The sequence below is a fragment of the Cetorhinus maximus genome, chromosome 12 (genome assembly GCF_964194155.1).
Source record: "Cetorhinus maximus chromosome 12, sCetMax3.hap1.1, whole genome shotgun sequence".
Classification (NCBI taxonomy): Eukaryota; Metazoa; Chordata; class Chondrichthyes; order Lamniformes; family Cetorhinidae; genus Cetorhinus; species Cetorhinus maximus.
In genome coordinates this window covers 113,360,915-113,376,306 of record NC_135890.1, presented here as the reverse complement: position 1 = coordinate 113,376,306, position 15,392 = coordinate 113,360,915, and the positions used below count along the sequence as shown (strand labels likewise).

Sequence of the window (15,392 nt, the reverse complement as noted above, 5' to 3'; positions counted from 1 at the left end):
CTGTTCTTATGGGCAAATAGTTCATTAGTTGCTGCCCTATTTATATAAACTTTAACCTGGTAAGATCGTCTTTAATTGTTTAACCTTTTCTTTTATATCTTATTGACAATTGCATGTGCACATAAATATCATAGGAGAATTGAGAGTCAGCAGTAACAGGAAACTAAGAAGAGAAAACATCTTTGAATAGCAATCTCCAATTTTCTAATGGCTCAATTAATAAAAGCAATGGTAACTAAACCAAACAGACCAAAAATGCTAGTTTTATTCCTGGTCTGAATTAACAGGGTAGCAGCCGAAGTCCCACAATTGAACTTTAAGGCCCTGGAAAGGCTGGGGAGGATCGGCCAGAGTTTCAGTTCCTCATTACTGTCATGGGACCCCTGCAGAAAAATGTGTATTTGACAGGATTGAATGAAAACAGATTTGGCCTCAGTCAAACAGCTGGCCAGATACATAAAGAAGGTTCACTTGGATGAGACTGCAGAAGGCAGTCGTGTTCTATTACCATACAGCAGCAAGGCAAGTTTTTACTTTATTTGAAGGGTGAAGCGTTTTCATAATAGGAAAAGGGCCCGGTGTGCTGTGACAGATTATACCAGACTTACAATATTAACTTAAATAAGGCTGGAACACATTGCATTTCATATTGTAATATAGAACTTGCTAACTTTGTATGGTTTTATTTCAGATGTTTCGAAAATTTATGATCACACAGGGAAGACCAAGTATAAACAGGCATGTGAAACGTATGGTGTAGTGCCAATCTCCTACTTCCTGCGCAATATGAATGGTACAGAACTAGTTATGATGCATTATGGGTTTGGACCTCAGGTAAACAATTTTTTTTATTGTGTATATGTATTTGGAAGAGCTTTTACACTGTTCTTATTGCCAGTCTGTTTTCACTTAATCTAATAAAGCTTCTTGGGACTCTAGTAAATCTTATTTCCTGTTTGCATTATGACACTGTTCAGAGCACTTACATTTGCCATTGCATCTATTTGAAATATTTTGTCCGCTCTCATGTGGAAATCGATAATCTTGCATTGACACTCATCCAACTTGTTCTAATCTAAATCATTCTTTTCCAAGACATTCAAAACCGTGGGATGATCCTACCTCTCTCAATATTCTCCTCTTACACATTCTTCAGGCTTTTAACATCTAAACTTGGTACCACCTTGAAGTGGATTATATCTTTAACCCCTTACGGACCTGTTCCAGATCGGGAGCATTTCCCCAATAACCACCTTCACTTGAGTTCAAAGTAGCCATCTCCTGCAGACAATTGTTTTGGGTCTGAGTAAATGAAGCACTTCTCCCTCAAGTAAAATAATCATCAAGAACTATTTCCTTCTTCCAGATAGCCTTTTTAAATAATTACCAGCTAGGCTATAATTAACACGGACATTATGAGGGTCCGGGGGTCTCCCTTCAAAAATGTATCTCCCCACTTAGGAGAATACAGAGAAGGGTTCTTTAAAGTTGTATACAGAATACGACGTGAGATGTTATATCTTACTCATTTATTTACAGATTTATTAAAGAACTGAAACATGCAATACACTTTAAGTAGCTAAGTACATCATAACACTAACGATTATAAAAAGATAGAGAACATAATTTTAGTTCTAATAAAGAATCCAAAAGTCAAAACCCTTACAATGCTACATCAAAAATATCTTAGAATGTCCATCAAAAATCTAAAGTAAAGTGTTACCTTAAATCCCCAAACAGTAAGCTGCCTGACTAGCAGGACATCCCTTCTCAATTAAGATCAGAAGTGTCTAACTACTCAGTCAGCTTTAGTGAGAAGCATTGATTTCAATACTTCTGAGTTTCAATCGTAAAGGTTCCTATCTGTACACCATATTGAATTGAATTATATCATCCTTAGCAACTGTGGGTGTTACTTCTTTATTTAAGCTCCTCCCTCTTTGAGCATCCTTTTAAGGTTCAATCATTCATTATAATTGATAATTATTTAATTGTTGAGGATTGCCTTATTATGTGAACGTTGTGCATGTTTATCTGGTCAATAGATGTTTGTAATGTGGTTTTATAGCAACCCTTACAACTAGATTCACTTCTTTCTGTATTTTCTTAAAAATATTTTTAAACGATCATTTTGGAATTTTTTTCAATTAGATCATTCAAGGGCTACACATCCATAGCATCTGTCCTTTGTAGGAGTGTTTGATAATGTTCAATTCTGACTGATAAAAGTCCACTGAGCTTTAGCGATATCCTGGACCAGGTTTTAAGAATTGCAGACTGAATTAACCTTTTAACATTCTTTTGCTAAAGAATAAGTCATTTAGAATCATGAAATAGAATTTAAACGTTCTGTTTTTTCTCAAGATAGTCTGTATCTGGTATCTGTGTCCGAAAAAAGCTTTTAAAATTCCAGTGAATTCTAAAAACATTAAGTAATGGTCATCTGTCATTGATTAAATGAAGAGATGTCCCTGTGTCTGCAAAGGTCTCTGGGTAAGAGCTTTAGCCCTTTTCTGCCTCTTAACAAAGAGTACCCATTTATTCAATTCTAAAGTATTATGTCCTAATTACATATGAATTCCACCTAATTATCTATATTCTACCTAACTATCTCTGTATCCCATCACAACCTAATTGTTACCTCTTGATTTATCTCATCTTGACTCTTAGGCCTGGATTTCTATGAATTCAATATGACTCCGGAGCCATTTAAAAATGCGGGAGGGACTCAATTCCAGGATCCCTGCCCCCATTCTTGACACCTCCCCAATTTTTGATGGGCACAGGAAAAGGGTGTGGGTAGCGAACCCGCACCCTGGACTCCCGACCTGGTCGGCTCCAATGCATAGGTAGGCATCTCTTCGCTGCCTACAATTTTCATGGAGTCAGGCCAACTTCTCTATGACTCATGGTTCATAACCCCTCTAAAAGAATTGTGAACCGTAGTCTGGAATTGGAATGTAAGTTCAAAATGTCTTCCCATGCCCCTTCCATGCCGACTCATGGTGCACCACCGTCACCCCTCTTTCAATCCATGCCAACTCATACCCCCAACCAACCCCTGGCCCCTCATAGTGCCCATTCTAACTCATACCCCTTCCATGCCATTCACTCAGTATCCATTGAGCCATATAATAACAATGGCAAGTGTAGAACTGCTAAGGGAAAAAAAACACCAGTCACAAATCCCATTTTGAGAAAAAAGCTGCTGTTCATACAACCCTATAGAAGTATCAGTCAAACAGACCATTAAACACAAGAAGTAGGAGCAGGAGTAAGTTATTCAGTCCCACGAGCCTGCTCCGCCACTGGATACTAATCTGATAATTACCTCAACTCCACTTTCTAGTCTGCACCACATAACCCTTGACTCCCTGATTGATCAAAAAACTACCTAACTCAGCCTTGAGTATATTCAATGACACAGTCTGTACTACTCTCTGGGGAAGAGAAATCCAAACACTAATGACCCTCTGAGAGAAAAAAATTCTCTTTATCTCAATCTTAAATTAGGGAGACCCCTAATTTTTAAACTGTGTGCCCTAGTTTTAGATTCCCCGCAAGATGAAACATCTTCCTGGTATCCAAAACAAAAACAGAATTACCTGGAAAAACTCAGCAGGTCTGGCAGCATCGGTGGCTCCACCGATGCTGCCAGACCTGCTGAGTTTTTCCAGGTAATTCTGTTTTTGTTTTGGATTTCCAGCATCCGCAGTAGCTTTTAGCTTTTTGTTTTTATTCCTGGTATCCACCCTATCAAGTACCCTCAGGATCTTATGTTTCAATAAGATCACCTTATTTTAAACTCCAAGGGAAATGGGCCCAACTTGCTCAACGCTGCTTCATAAATAACCCATTCATCCCAGGAATCAGTTAGGTGGAAATTCTCTGAACTGCTTCTAATGCAATTATATTCTTCTGTAATTAAGGAGACCAAAACTGTACACAGTATTCCAGATGCAGTCTAACACCCTGTGCAGCTGCAGCAGTACTTCCCTACTTTAATACTCGATTCCCCTTGCAATAAATGCCAACATTCTGATTGCCTTCCTAATCACTTGCTTCCCTGCATACTGACTTTTTGAGATTCATGTACCAGGACATCCAGATCCCTCTGTACCATAGAATTTTGCAGTCTCTCTCCATTTAAATAACACCGCTTTTCTATTCTTCCTGCCAAAGTGAACAAGTTCATATTTTCCCACATTATAATCCATCTGCCAAATTTTTGCCCATTCACTTAGCATATCTAAATCCTTCTGTAGACTCTTTACCCCCTCTTGACAACTTACTTTCCTCCCTATCTCTATGTCATCAGCAAATTTAGCTGCCTACATTCAGTCCTTTTATCCAAATCATTGATATAGAGCCGTAACTTCCAAGCTACCCAGCATTGGATTTGTGGGTACCCCAAAGATGCGCCTCGGAAGTTCCCAGGTAAGGGTTTGCATGGCAATTGCCCAGAAGTGCACACTTGCACTGTTGGAAAATGCGGTTTAAATTGCAAACTTCGGATGGTTCCGACAGGGTTACACTAATAGTTAATCAGAAAAGGTTAGGAGAACTAAAACCTCTTCTAACTTCTGGGTACCTATTGTAAAGACCCAGACCGACCCTATGGACTCCCCCACCCCTACAGGATACCCCCTCCCCCTCCTCCTGACCCATGCAACCTGACAGGAATCTCCTCACCTCCAATCCACCCAAACCCGACCTTCCCAACCCCTACCTCCAAGCCTCCATCCTCCTGACCTCCGCCACCCCACCCTGTGGCAACCCCTCCACCCGTCCAGGACCTCTGAACCCCCCCCAGACCTCGTAAAAAAAGGGGGCATGGCATCCCTGAATCCACCAGAGCTATACTTGTCAACATTTAGTTTGAATACTTTTCCCAGTACCTTGCCGTAGTGATTGTGACCTTTTTAAGTTCCTCCCTCCCCTGTACTTCTTGATTTTCAAGTATCTCCTCCCAATGCCGCTGCTGGGACTAGAGAGCTGTCGACCATTTGATTGCCAGCAGTTCTTGGAGGGTTCTTGGGTCTTCTTCCCAGATGAGGGCTGAAGGCTCAGCCTAAGCCAATTAACAGCCCAGTAGCCAATAAATCACTGTGGGGAAACCCAGCCAAGTGGAGGTGGGCTCACCCGACATTTCAGCCGGGGAGTGGAGCTATTGCCTCAGTGTAAAATTCCTGCCATTGACTTAGCAAAAGTGTCAGAAAACCTAACTGCTGGACACTGCTCTTCTCCAATGAAAAATCATTGCATTTTATGCACTTAAAAACTTGAGTTTCTGATTGGTTTTCATTTTTAATTAGTTTTCTCTTAAGAGATTATTCACAGGGACTGTTACACAAACCCACTTACATTCTCTACATTCCAGAGGCTGAGATCCTGTCATTATGTAACGTTTTATAACAAGTTTCTCCATACTGAGCGGTTGATGACCAGAATGGCCTCCTCCTGTGCTGTATGATTTTATGATGCTATTTGTTATAATTTCTGTTGTGGTAAACTCCTTAATGCCTTGGAACCTCGTTACAACAAACAAATATCAATTACATTGTGATTTGCTTGTAGAAGCGAAGGCTCGCTCTTCAGTGATGTATAAGTGAAAGCATTTTGTGATAAATGGCTGACCTGAATGCTTCCAGTATTTTCAGTTAGAAATGGTCATCACCCTGAAACATTAACACTATTTCTCTTGCCAAAGATGCTGCCTGACTTGCTGGATACTTCCAGCAATTTCTGTTTCTATTTTTGTAATAAATAGTGTGCGGGGGTAGACACACCACTCCTCTTCTCTTTCACCCCTCTCTTTCCCCCATGACTGAAACCATCTCTTCCTCCCTGTCTCAGCCTCATTTATCTTTAAATTTATAGAAAATACTGTAATATAAATTGCATATAAACATGAGGAGGTCTGCCCTTGGCTGCACTTGTTCATCTTGGGGTAGTAATGCTAGGAACTATATGCACAACCTGTATTTTTCTTTAATTTTCTGAAGCCCTACCTCATTTACTAGTGAGCTAGTAAGTCAAGAAGAAAAGTTATGAAGAAATGTTTTTTATTAAATAGCATTTTTCTTCCTAGGACTCTCAGGCTGAGGTTATATCACTACCAGTCTAACTTGATTTGTAAAGTGTCTTTCATGGCCTCAGGACCTCCCAAGAGTGCTTTGCAGCCAACTTTTGCAGTGCTGTCATTGTTTTAACATAGGAAATGGGGGAGCCAATTTGCACAGAGAACGCAATGTGATAATGACCAGATAATCCATTTTAGTTATGTTGGTTGAGGGATAAATATTGGCCAGGACATTGAGGAGAACTTTGACTTATACATCACTGAAGAATGACCCTTCACTTCTACAAGCAAATCACAATGTAATTGATGTTTGTTTGTTGTAATAATTCTATGGGATACTTTGCATCCACATGAGAAGCAAGTCGGTTTAATATCTCAACCAAAAGGCAAACAAAACAAAACTTTTTCAGCGCCCTACTGGTCAAAACTAATGTCACTTTTCTTCATTGCAGCAAGTATCATGCATTTTCCAGTGCTCCCCATTTTGAACTGCTGTAGGTATATTTTGTAAAATCTCTAATGCAGGGAAATTCCATCAATTAGTTTTATTTTCTTACTTTCAGGGTGCGAAGGCAATTTCTGTTTCTCTGATAACCAACACATCTGTCGTAAAGTTGAATCTGAAGGATAACTGGCTGGAGGCAGAAGGTGCCAGAGCTATTGCAGAAATGCTGAAGGATAACTGCTACATTACAGGTTTAAGCATTTCTATACTATCTTAACATATTGACGTTAAGTCTGTGCTGCTTTTTATTTTACCACATATATCCACGCATCACCTGTAGCTGCATGTCCAGTAAAAACTGCATTTTTCAGGAGGGAAGTAGAGAACAAGGGGACATATTGGAAAACTCCTAAAAATGAAATTGATAAACTCATTTCATCAACTTCAGTGGAAAAGAAAATCATGCTCAGTGTAAAACGACTGCTAATTAGCTGTGAGCTTGAACAGGATTCTCCCTGGGGGCTTTAGGACCCTGCCGTCAGGCTCAAATAGGGGTCCTGGCCCAGCGCTGTGTGAGGAACAGTCACCCAACTGTGAATTTCCCTGAGTTGGCTAATTAGTGGCCAGAGAATGGGCTCACCATCCAATTAAGGACAGCCAGTAGGCTCACAAAGCTGAAGGGCCAAAAGGAGGCTCTCCAGCACTGAAGAAGTAGAAGCTGGTCTTTCAAGGTAAGTGAGGGAGAGGGCCCCCCAACATGGAGGTGTCATCCCTCCAACTTCAAGTAAAAAATGGCCTTTAGCAGCTTGGCTGCCATTTTGGAGGGGAATCCCTCCACAGGGTGGCCTGCAGTTGCAACTGCAGCCATGCAAGAATAGAGGGCCTCTAGACCTGCCTGGAGTATTGTCCCCCACACCACCAACCTCCCCTTCCCCGATCTACTGCTGGAAGGCTTCATCCCAGCAACTACATTGTTCCCCAATGCCTCTGGGGACCTGGAGGCCATCTGGAAGTCGACCTCTTGACAGTAGGCCGTTAACAAGGTCATTAGGCTACCTGCCACTTCTGGGCAAAAAGCCCCACTGCCCCCTCATTCTGTTTCTGGGAAAAATGACTGGGACAGAATGGTGCCAAGGAACTGGCATGCTGACGAGCGGTGTGATATTCAGCACCACCCACCCTGATTTGTGCCTCAAAGTCCTGCCCATTGGTTCACACTGTTAGCATGAACCAATTTCACCCCTTACTAGTTTATAATGTTATTTATATGTATCAGGGAACAATAGATCAATATAGCAATCTAATTTTGGGGTGCAGATAACCATTTTAAACCACATAGGCCAGAATATTGCCGTTGGCGTGATGGGGTGGACCTGACACCCAAAATGACGTGAGATGACACAGGCATGCATCCCGATGTCATCGCATGTCATTCAGATATTGTGTTCAGCAGGCGCACGCTGGAGACGGCTGCGCGCCCGCCAAACTGTCAAAGGCCTATTAAGGCCGTTGATAAAGTCATTAAGATCATTAACACCGCTGCCCATCCAACCTTAAGACTGGTAGGCAGGCGAAGAGCCCAAGTGGCTTTGCGTTTTCCAGGAAGTCTCAACCATGGGCGGGATGAGGTTTCCTGAAGGTTTTATAAAATTAATAAATAAATTTGGTGAACTTGACAAACATATCCCAGCTGGGGCCATGTTTAAATAATTTATTACTATATTTGTAACAAAATTGTTTTCACAACTTTATCTCCCTGAGGCAGCTCCATGCCTCAGGGAGATTACTGCGCAACAGAGCACAAGCCCCAACTCTCCCTCCTCCCCCCACCCGCACAGGTAACACACGCTACCGGCCACGTGTTACGCTGAGCGAGCCTTAATTGGTCGAGCCACATAAAATGGCGGCATGCTGCTGATCGCAGGTGGCAATCGGCTCTGCGCCCGCTCCCACGCAGCCCGCCTGACATAGGTAAGATGCAGCCCATAACCTTTGCAACTTGGTCTCTGATGCACCTGATTTCTGCATTGACTTCTAATTATTTTCCAGTGTTCATCCTAACAGAAATAATCTTTATCCAGACTTTATAGAGTTCCCTTCCTTCATGGCTTGGTGCACAATACACTCCACTTGTAACATTAAGCTTTACAGACCAGAGGTCCCAAGTTTGGCCTGTGATTTCAGATGAGGTGGTAATTAACAGTGTTATAAATGGCTTCAGCAGTCCTAGCCTTGGAAATGGAAATGTTAACCTCAGTTTGGATCCTGATTGTTATGTAGTGACTTTTGCTGAAATGCAAACTTGTATAGATATCTGGTAAAGATGTCTGATGAAGACAGGATTAGGCTTGAGCCTCCAAAAGGATGTGATTGCACTGGAGGGGTTGCAGAGGAGATTCACCAGGATATTGCCTGGGATGAAACATTTAAGTTATGAAGAGAGGTTGGATAGACTTGGGTTGTTTTCGTTGGAGCAGAGAAGACTGAGGGGTGACCTGATCGAGGTGTACAAGATTGAGGGGCACGGACAGGGTGGATAGGGAGCACCTGTTCCCCTTAGTTGAAGGGTCAGTCACAAGGGGACATAAGTTCAAGGTGAGGGGCAGGAGGTTTAGGGGGGATGTGAGGAAAAACATTTTTACCCAGAGGGTGGTGACAGTCTGGAATGCACTGCCTGGGAGGGTGGTGGAGGCAGGTTGCCTCACATCCTTATAAAAATACCTGGATGAGCACTTGGCATGTCATAACATTCAAGGCTATGGGCCAAGTGCTGGTAAATGGGATTAGGTAGGTAGGTCAGGTATTTCTCACGTGTCGGTGCAAACTCGATGGGCTGAAGGGCCTCTTCTGCACTGTGTGATTCTGTGAAAATTAGGAATTAGAAATGTTTTGTTTTTAAAGAAATAAACCTTGAAACCTTACTGTTCTTATTTCTATTATAAATAGGAAGCTAATGATTGTTAATATTCCTGTGCCTTTTTATTTTTTTTTAAAAAGTGATTAAATTTTTCTTACTTGTAGATGTTGATTTGTCGGACAACCAGTTGGGAGTTGAAGGAGCCAGAGCAATTGCCTCCATGCTCATGGAAAATTTAACACTGACAACAGCTATCCTTTCCGGGAATTATTTTGATGATCATGCTGCTGTGTTCCTGGCTGAGGCTATAAGCAGCTCTCACAAGTTGAAATTCTTGAATCTGAGCCACAACAAAATTGGCAATAGCTTAGGTAAGTTTGTACAATGCATGTTTTGCAATTTTTATTCGCATACAAGTAAATTATCTTGTGTCCACAAATCAATAGACGTTAAGCAAAGTTATCAGGTTAGGCGAAAGATGCTGGGACTTCATACTTTGGAGAAGCGTAGACTTTCGGATGATCTGATCAAAGGAATAGATTGTATTCAAGTTTGACAATTTACTCCAAGTAGATTAGGGAGGACCAGAGATCACAATTTCAAGTTTTACATAAGGATAGATCTAGGTGAGATGTCAGGTGCTGGTTCTTTTCCCAAAGACCAGTGAACTTCTGGAACAGGTTGTCAGCTCATGCAGTGGATGCTGATTCACTGACTTCCTTCAAGTGAGAGTTTGACCTGTTTCTGGCTGAGATGAAGAACACCTCTTAAAGGTAGGTACTGCATAGAGTTATCATGGCCAGAGTGACGTCCTGAACCAGTTTTGATAGCCTAGGAGATTGGGAGAGAAATTTTCCAGATTTTTTTTTCCCTTAGATAAGCCTAAGGTTTTATCTGGCTTTTCGCCTCACTCATGGTTTTGAGTGGAGTGGAGAGTGACAGTAAAAGAGGCAAAGAGACGGTACAAGAATAAGTTGGGAGTTCACATCAATTGGAAATCAAAGGTTCTCTATGAGCATGTCAACATTCAAAGGGATGTTAGACAAGCGATGGGGGTGGATTAGAGACCAAAATAGAAGTCTATTGGTGGAAGTAGAAGGCATGGCTGAGTTCTTTGAATCAGTGTTTACCAAGGAAGAGGACTTTGCCAAATCTACAGTAAACAAGGAGGTTGTCAGGATACTAGATGAGATAAAAATAAATAAAGAGGAAATACCAGAAAGGCTGAGAGTAGCAAGGGAATCAGGAGTCCTAGCAAAATTGAAGTCAATATGAATCGGGGGAAAACTCTTCACTAGTTGGAGCCGTATCAAGCACAAAGGCAAATTATTGTGGTTTTTGGAGGCCAATCATCTCAGTGCCAGGACATCGCTGAAGGAGTTCCTCAGGATGGTGTCCGAGGCCCAACCATCTTCAGCTGCTTCATTAAACTCGTCTCACTTCCTACAAATAAAAGGTGTGGCTCTGGGTACCCGCATGGGCCTCAGTTATACCTGTCTCCATGGGGTATGTGGAACATTCCTTGTTCCAGTTCTACTCAGGTCCCTCCCACAACTCTTTCTCCGGTACATCGATGTCTGTTTTGGTGCCACTTCATGCTCTCGTCTGGACCTGGAAAATATATTAATTTTACTTCCAATTTCCACCCTTCCGTCACTTTCACATGGTCCATCACTGACACATCCCTTCCCTTTCCTTCCTTGACCTCTCTGTCTCAATTTCTGGTGATAGACTGTCCATCAATGTTCATTACAAGCCCACCAACTCCCATAGCTACCTCGACTACAACTCCTCAAATCCTACTTCCTGTAAGGACTCCATCCCATTCTCTCAGTTCTTTCGCCTCCGTCGCATCTGTTCCGATGATGCCACTTTCCAAAACAGTACTTCTGACATGTCTTTCTTCTTCCTTAACCGAGGTTTCCCACCCACGGTGGTCAACCGCGTCCGACCCATCTCCTGTGCCTCTGCCCTCACACCTTCTTCTCCCTCCCAGAACAATGATAGGGTCCCCCTTGCCCTCACTTTTCACCCCACAAGCCTCCGCATTCAAAGGATCATCCTCTGCCATTTCCACCAACTCCAGCATGATGCCACCAACAAACACATCTTCCCTTCACTCCCCCTGTTGGCATTCTGTAGGAACAGTTCCCTCCGGGACGTCCTGGTCCACTCCTCCATCACCCCCAACACCTCAACCCTCTCCCACGGCACCTTGCCATGCAATCGCAGAAGGTGCAACACCTGCCCTTTTACTTCCCCCTCCCCTCCTCACCGTCCAAGGGCCCAAACACTCCTTTCAAGTGAAGCAGCGCTTCACTTGCACTTCCCTCAATTTGGTCTACTGCATTCACTGCTCCCAATGCGGTTTCCTCTACATTGGAGAGACCAAACACAGACTGGGTAACCGCTTTGCAGAACACCTTCGGTCTGTCCGCAAGCATGACCCAGACCTCCCTGTCGCTTGCCATGTCAACACACCACCCTGCTCTCATGCCCACATGTCCATCCTTGGCCTGCTGCAATGTTCCAGTGAAGCTTAACGCAAACTGGAGGAACAGCACCTCATCTTCCGACTAGGCACTTTACAGCCTTCCGGACTTAACGTTGAGTTCAACAACTTCAGATCATGAACTCTCTCCTCCATCCTCACCCCTTTTTGATCCCCTTTTCTTAAATATTTATTTCTTAATTTTTATATATATATATATATACACATTTTTTCACACCTATTATTATTATTATTTTTAAAATTTATTTCCATTCATTTGTTTTATCCCCACCTTTTATCCTATTTTGATCTTTTTTCCCGACACCCCGTCCCCTCCCCCACCCCACCCCCACTAGGGCCATCTGTCATTTGCTCATTCTGCTTTTTACTCTTAATGTCACCATTAGCACCTCCTTTAGCCAGTATCACCACCGTCAACACCCCTTCGACCTTTTGTTTATGACATCTTTTGCAATCTCTCCTTCGCCTCCACCTATCATTGGCCTTTTATCCAGCTTCATCTGTCCCACCCCACTTAAACAGTATATATTTCACCACATTTTTACTTCTCTTTAGTTCTGAAGAACAGTCATACGGACTCGAAATGTTAACTGTGTTTCTCGCCACAGATGCTGTCAGACCTGCTGAGTTTTTCCAGCAATTTTTGTTTTTGCTCTTCAGCACTTAACTGGCTGCTGTTGGGCCTTCCCCACGATTGTGGTCCCCGGAGGAGGAAGTCCTGCCTGCCAAGAGCTGCAGGCCAGTCAAAGCTCGCAGCTCCTCATGTCACCAGCATCAACGGGAGCGGTGAAACCAGTGCGGCCTCCATTTAATCCCTGCGCTACCACTAAATTGCAGGGGCCTCGGGGATAACGGGTGTCAATAGGAACATTAATAAGCGACGGCCAGGATTCCCACATCAGTCTTTTGCGCCCTCTGACTTAATCAGCGGGGAGGTTTTCCTGAAGTTGGAAGACTGACGTGGGCCCTCAGTGTGCCTGACTGTGACTGTTCCCACTGCGATGGGCTGCATAAAATCCAGCCAATTAATTCTGTTTCTTTCCACAAATGCTGTCGGACCTGCTGAGTATTGCTAGTATTTTGTTTACATTTCAGATTTCCAGCATCTGAGGAATTTTTCTTTTGTATAGAAAGCAGGGTTGTGTTGAATACCCATTTTTTGAGCTGGAGGAAGGTGTACAGTGGCATTCCCTAGAATTCCGTACAAGGAACCCTGCTGTTTTGATATACATTAAAGGCTTGGACTTGGAGGTACAAGACACAATTTTGAAACTTGCAGATGATGCAAAACTTGGATGTGTAGTAAACAGTGGGGAAGATAGTAATAGACTTCAAGAGGATATAGAAGGCCAGTGGAATGGTAGAATCATGACAGATTAATTTCAATGCAGGCAACTGTGAAGCAATATATTTTGGTCATCAAAATGAGAAGAGACAATGGTACAATGTTAAAGGGGATGCAAGAACAGAGAGACCCCGAAGTGTTTGTTCACAAATCTTTGAAGGTGGCAGGACAGATTAACAAAGCAGTTAATGAGTTTTATAAATAGAAGCATAGAGTACAAAACCCAGGAGATTTAGCAAAACCTACATGAAACATGTTAGTTTGACTTAGGCTGGAGTATTGTGTCTTCAGCATCAGCTGAATTCTTGTGCCCAATTGTGGGCACCATACTTCAGGAAGTCATGAATGAGAATGGTTCCTGGGATGAGGGATTATAGTTACTGAATATACTGGAGAAGCTAGTGTTGTTCTCCTTAGAGAAGGCTTGAGAAGAGAACCGATAAAGATGCTTAAGTCATGAAAGATGTAGATAGAGAAACTGTTTCCAATAGATGAAGGGTCCATAACTAGTGGGCAGAGATTTTGGATTATTGGCAAAAGAACCAGGTCCGACATAAACATTTCTTTTTACTCTAGTGGTTAGGATTTGCAGTGCGCTACCTGGTTGTGTGCTTGAAAAATTCAATAGCAGCTTTCAAAAGGGAATTAGATTAAAATTTGCAGGAGAAAAAATTGCAAGGACAAGGAGAAACAGTGGGAGATTGGGGTTAACTGGATTGCCCTTCAAAAGAACTGGTGCATATTCAGTGGGCCAAATGACCTCCTTCTGCATTGTTCTTTGATTCTATAATATTGTGATACATAATTGTGTGGAAGAGGCTGGGTGGATCAAGGGTCTTTTTCTGCTCATCATTCTTTTTGTGTATCTGTAATGGTTGGCCACACAAATATACCAAGGGTAAATGTCTGACTTTCTGTTTGCATAATTTTCCTGTCCTCTCCAATTTCTCACTTTCTTGCATTCTGACTGTCCTCTGGTACTTAGCAAATTTCACGCAGTTTATTAAGTTTTACAAAGAAGTTCAGGCTTCAGTAACATACTTGTTACTTTGTAAAGGTGAAGACCTTGGAAATGCAATAGCAGAAAACACTGGGTTAATAGGCTTGGACCTAAGCTGGAATTATCTACGTGGCAAGGCATGTATAGCAGTAGCAGAAGGCCTCAGCGTGAGTACTGCAAGACTATGTGGATTCCTGTGATTGTTTGGAGGGGAATAATTATAGTTATACACCATGATAATATGTGCACAGCATGGTATTTTGTGGTTTCAAATGCAACTTAACAGGGCATGGAGGTGGTTGTTGGCACATTATTGAACATGACCTCCATATCGAATTAGAAAAGGCTTACATTATTCAGTGCTGGTTAGTTCAGTTGGCTAGATGCAGTTTAGGATATCGCCAATAGCGAGGTTCAATTCCCACTCAAGCCAAGGTGGACTTGGGACCTGCCCTCTTGTCCTGCCCCTGAGAGTGGACGGTAATGGCAAATCACCACTGACAAAAATGCCAAGAAACTGTCTGTTGATGTTTCATCTTGAGCCAATGAGCCAAGCACCTGCCTTTGGGCAGAGCATACATGAATGAATGAATTAAAACATTCAGCAAAAGTTCTAAAGTTAAGTTGCATTATCATTTTGAATATGAAACAAGCAAAAATAAAGATAATACCCAGTCCCTCTCTTTAAGGCAGACAGCTCAGGAAATAGTAGCTCCAGGTATTTAGGGGGGCTGTCTGTCTTCAGGCACACTGAGGTGCAAACATCAAAAAAAGCCATTGAGAAAGTTTGGGTCGGTGCTATTCAGGCACAAAATGGCAACAAAAGATTACAGCTCATCTTAAGAACATAAGAAATAGGAGCAGCAGTAAACTATTCAGCCCCTCAAGCCTGTCCTGACATTCAATAAGATCTTGGCTGATCGGATTGTGGCCTCCTGCCTGTGACCATCCCACCCCAAACCCTTGACTCCCTTGTAGATCAAAAATGTGTTGAACCCAACCTTGAATATATTCAATGACCCAGCCTCCACTGCACTATAATCTTTTTTTCTCTGCATTTGTTTTTCTGGTATCATTTGAGAGCAGGGCAGAGGAAAATCTATCTCAACATTACTCCAGTTTAAATTGTGTATTTATGTTGTATTAAATTA

At 42.4% G+C, this 15,392-nt stretch overlaps 1 protein-coding gene across 1 annotated transcript in view; it reads left to right on the top strand.

The window, feature by feature from the left end:
* Positions 1 to 15,392, top strand: part of lrrc74b (leucine rich repeat containing 74B) — a 47,115-nt gene that overhangs the window by 7,495 nt on the left and 24,228 nt on the right. Inside the window, exons 4-7 of the mRNA XM_078554457.1 lie at positions 692 to 834; positions 6,646 to 6,778; positions 9,549 to 9,755; positions 14,299 to 14,408. Of these exons, the coding sequence (XP_078410583.1) occupies positions 692 to 834; positions 6,646 to 6,778; positions 9,549 to 9,755; positions 14,299 to 14,408 (593 nt within the window). The remainder of the gene's footprint in view (positions 1 to 691; positions 835 to 6,645; positions 6,779 to 9,548; positions 9,756 to 14,298; positions 14,409 to 15,392) is intronic.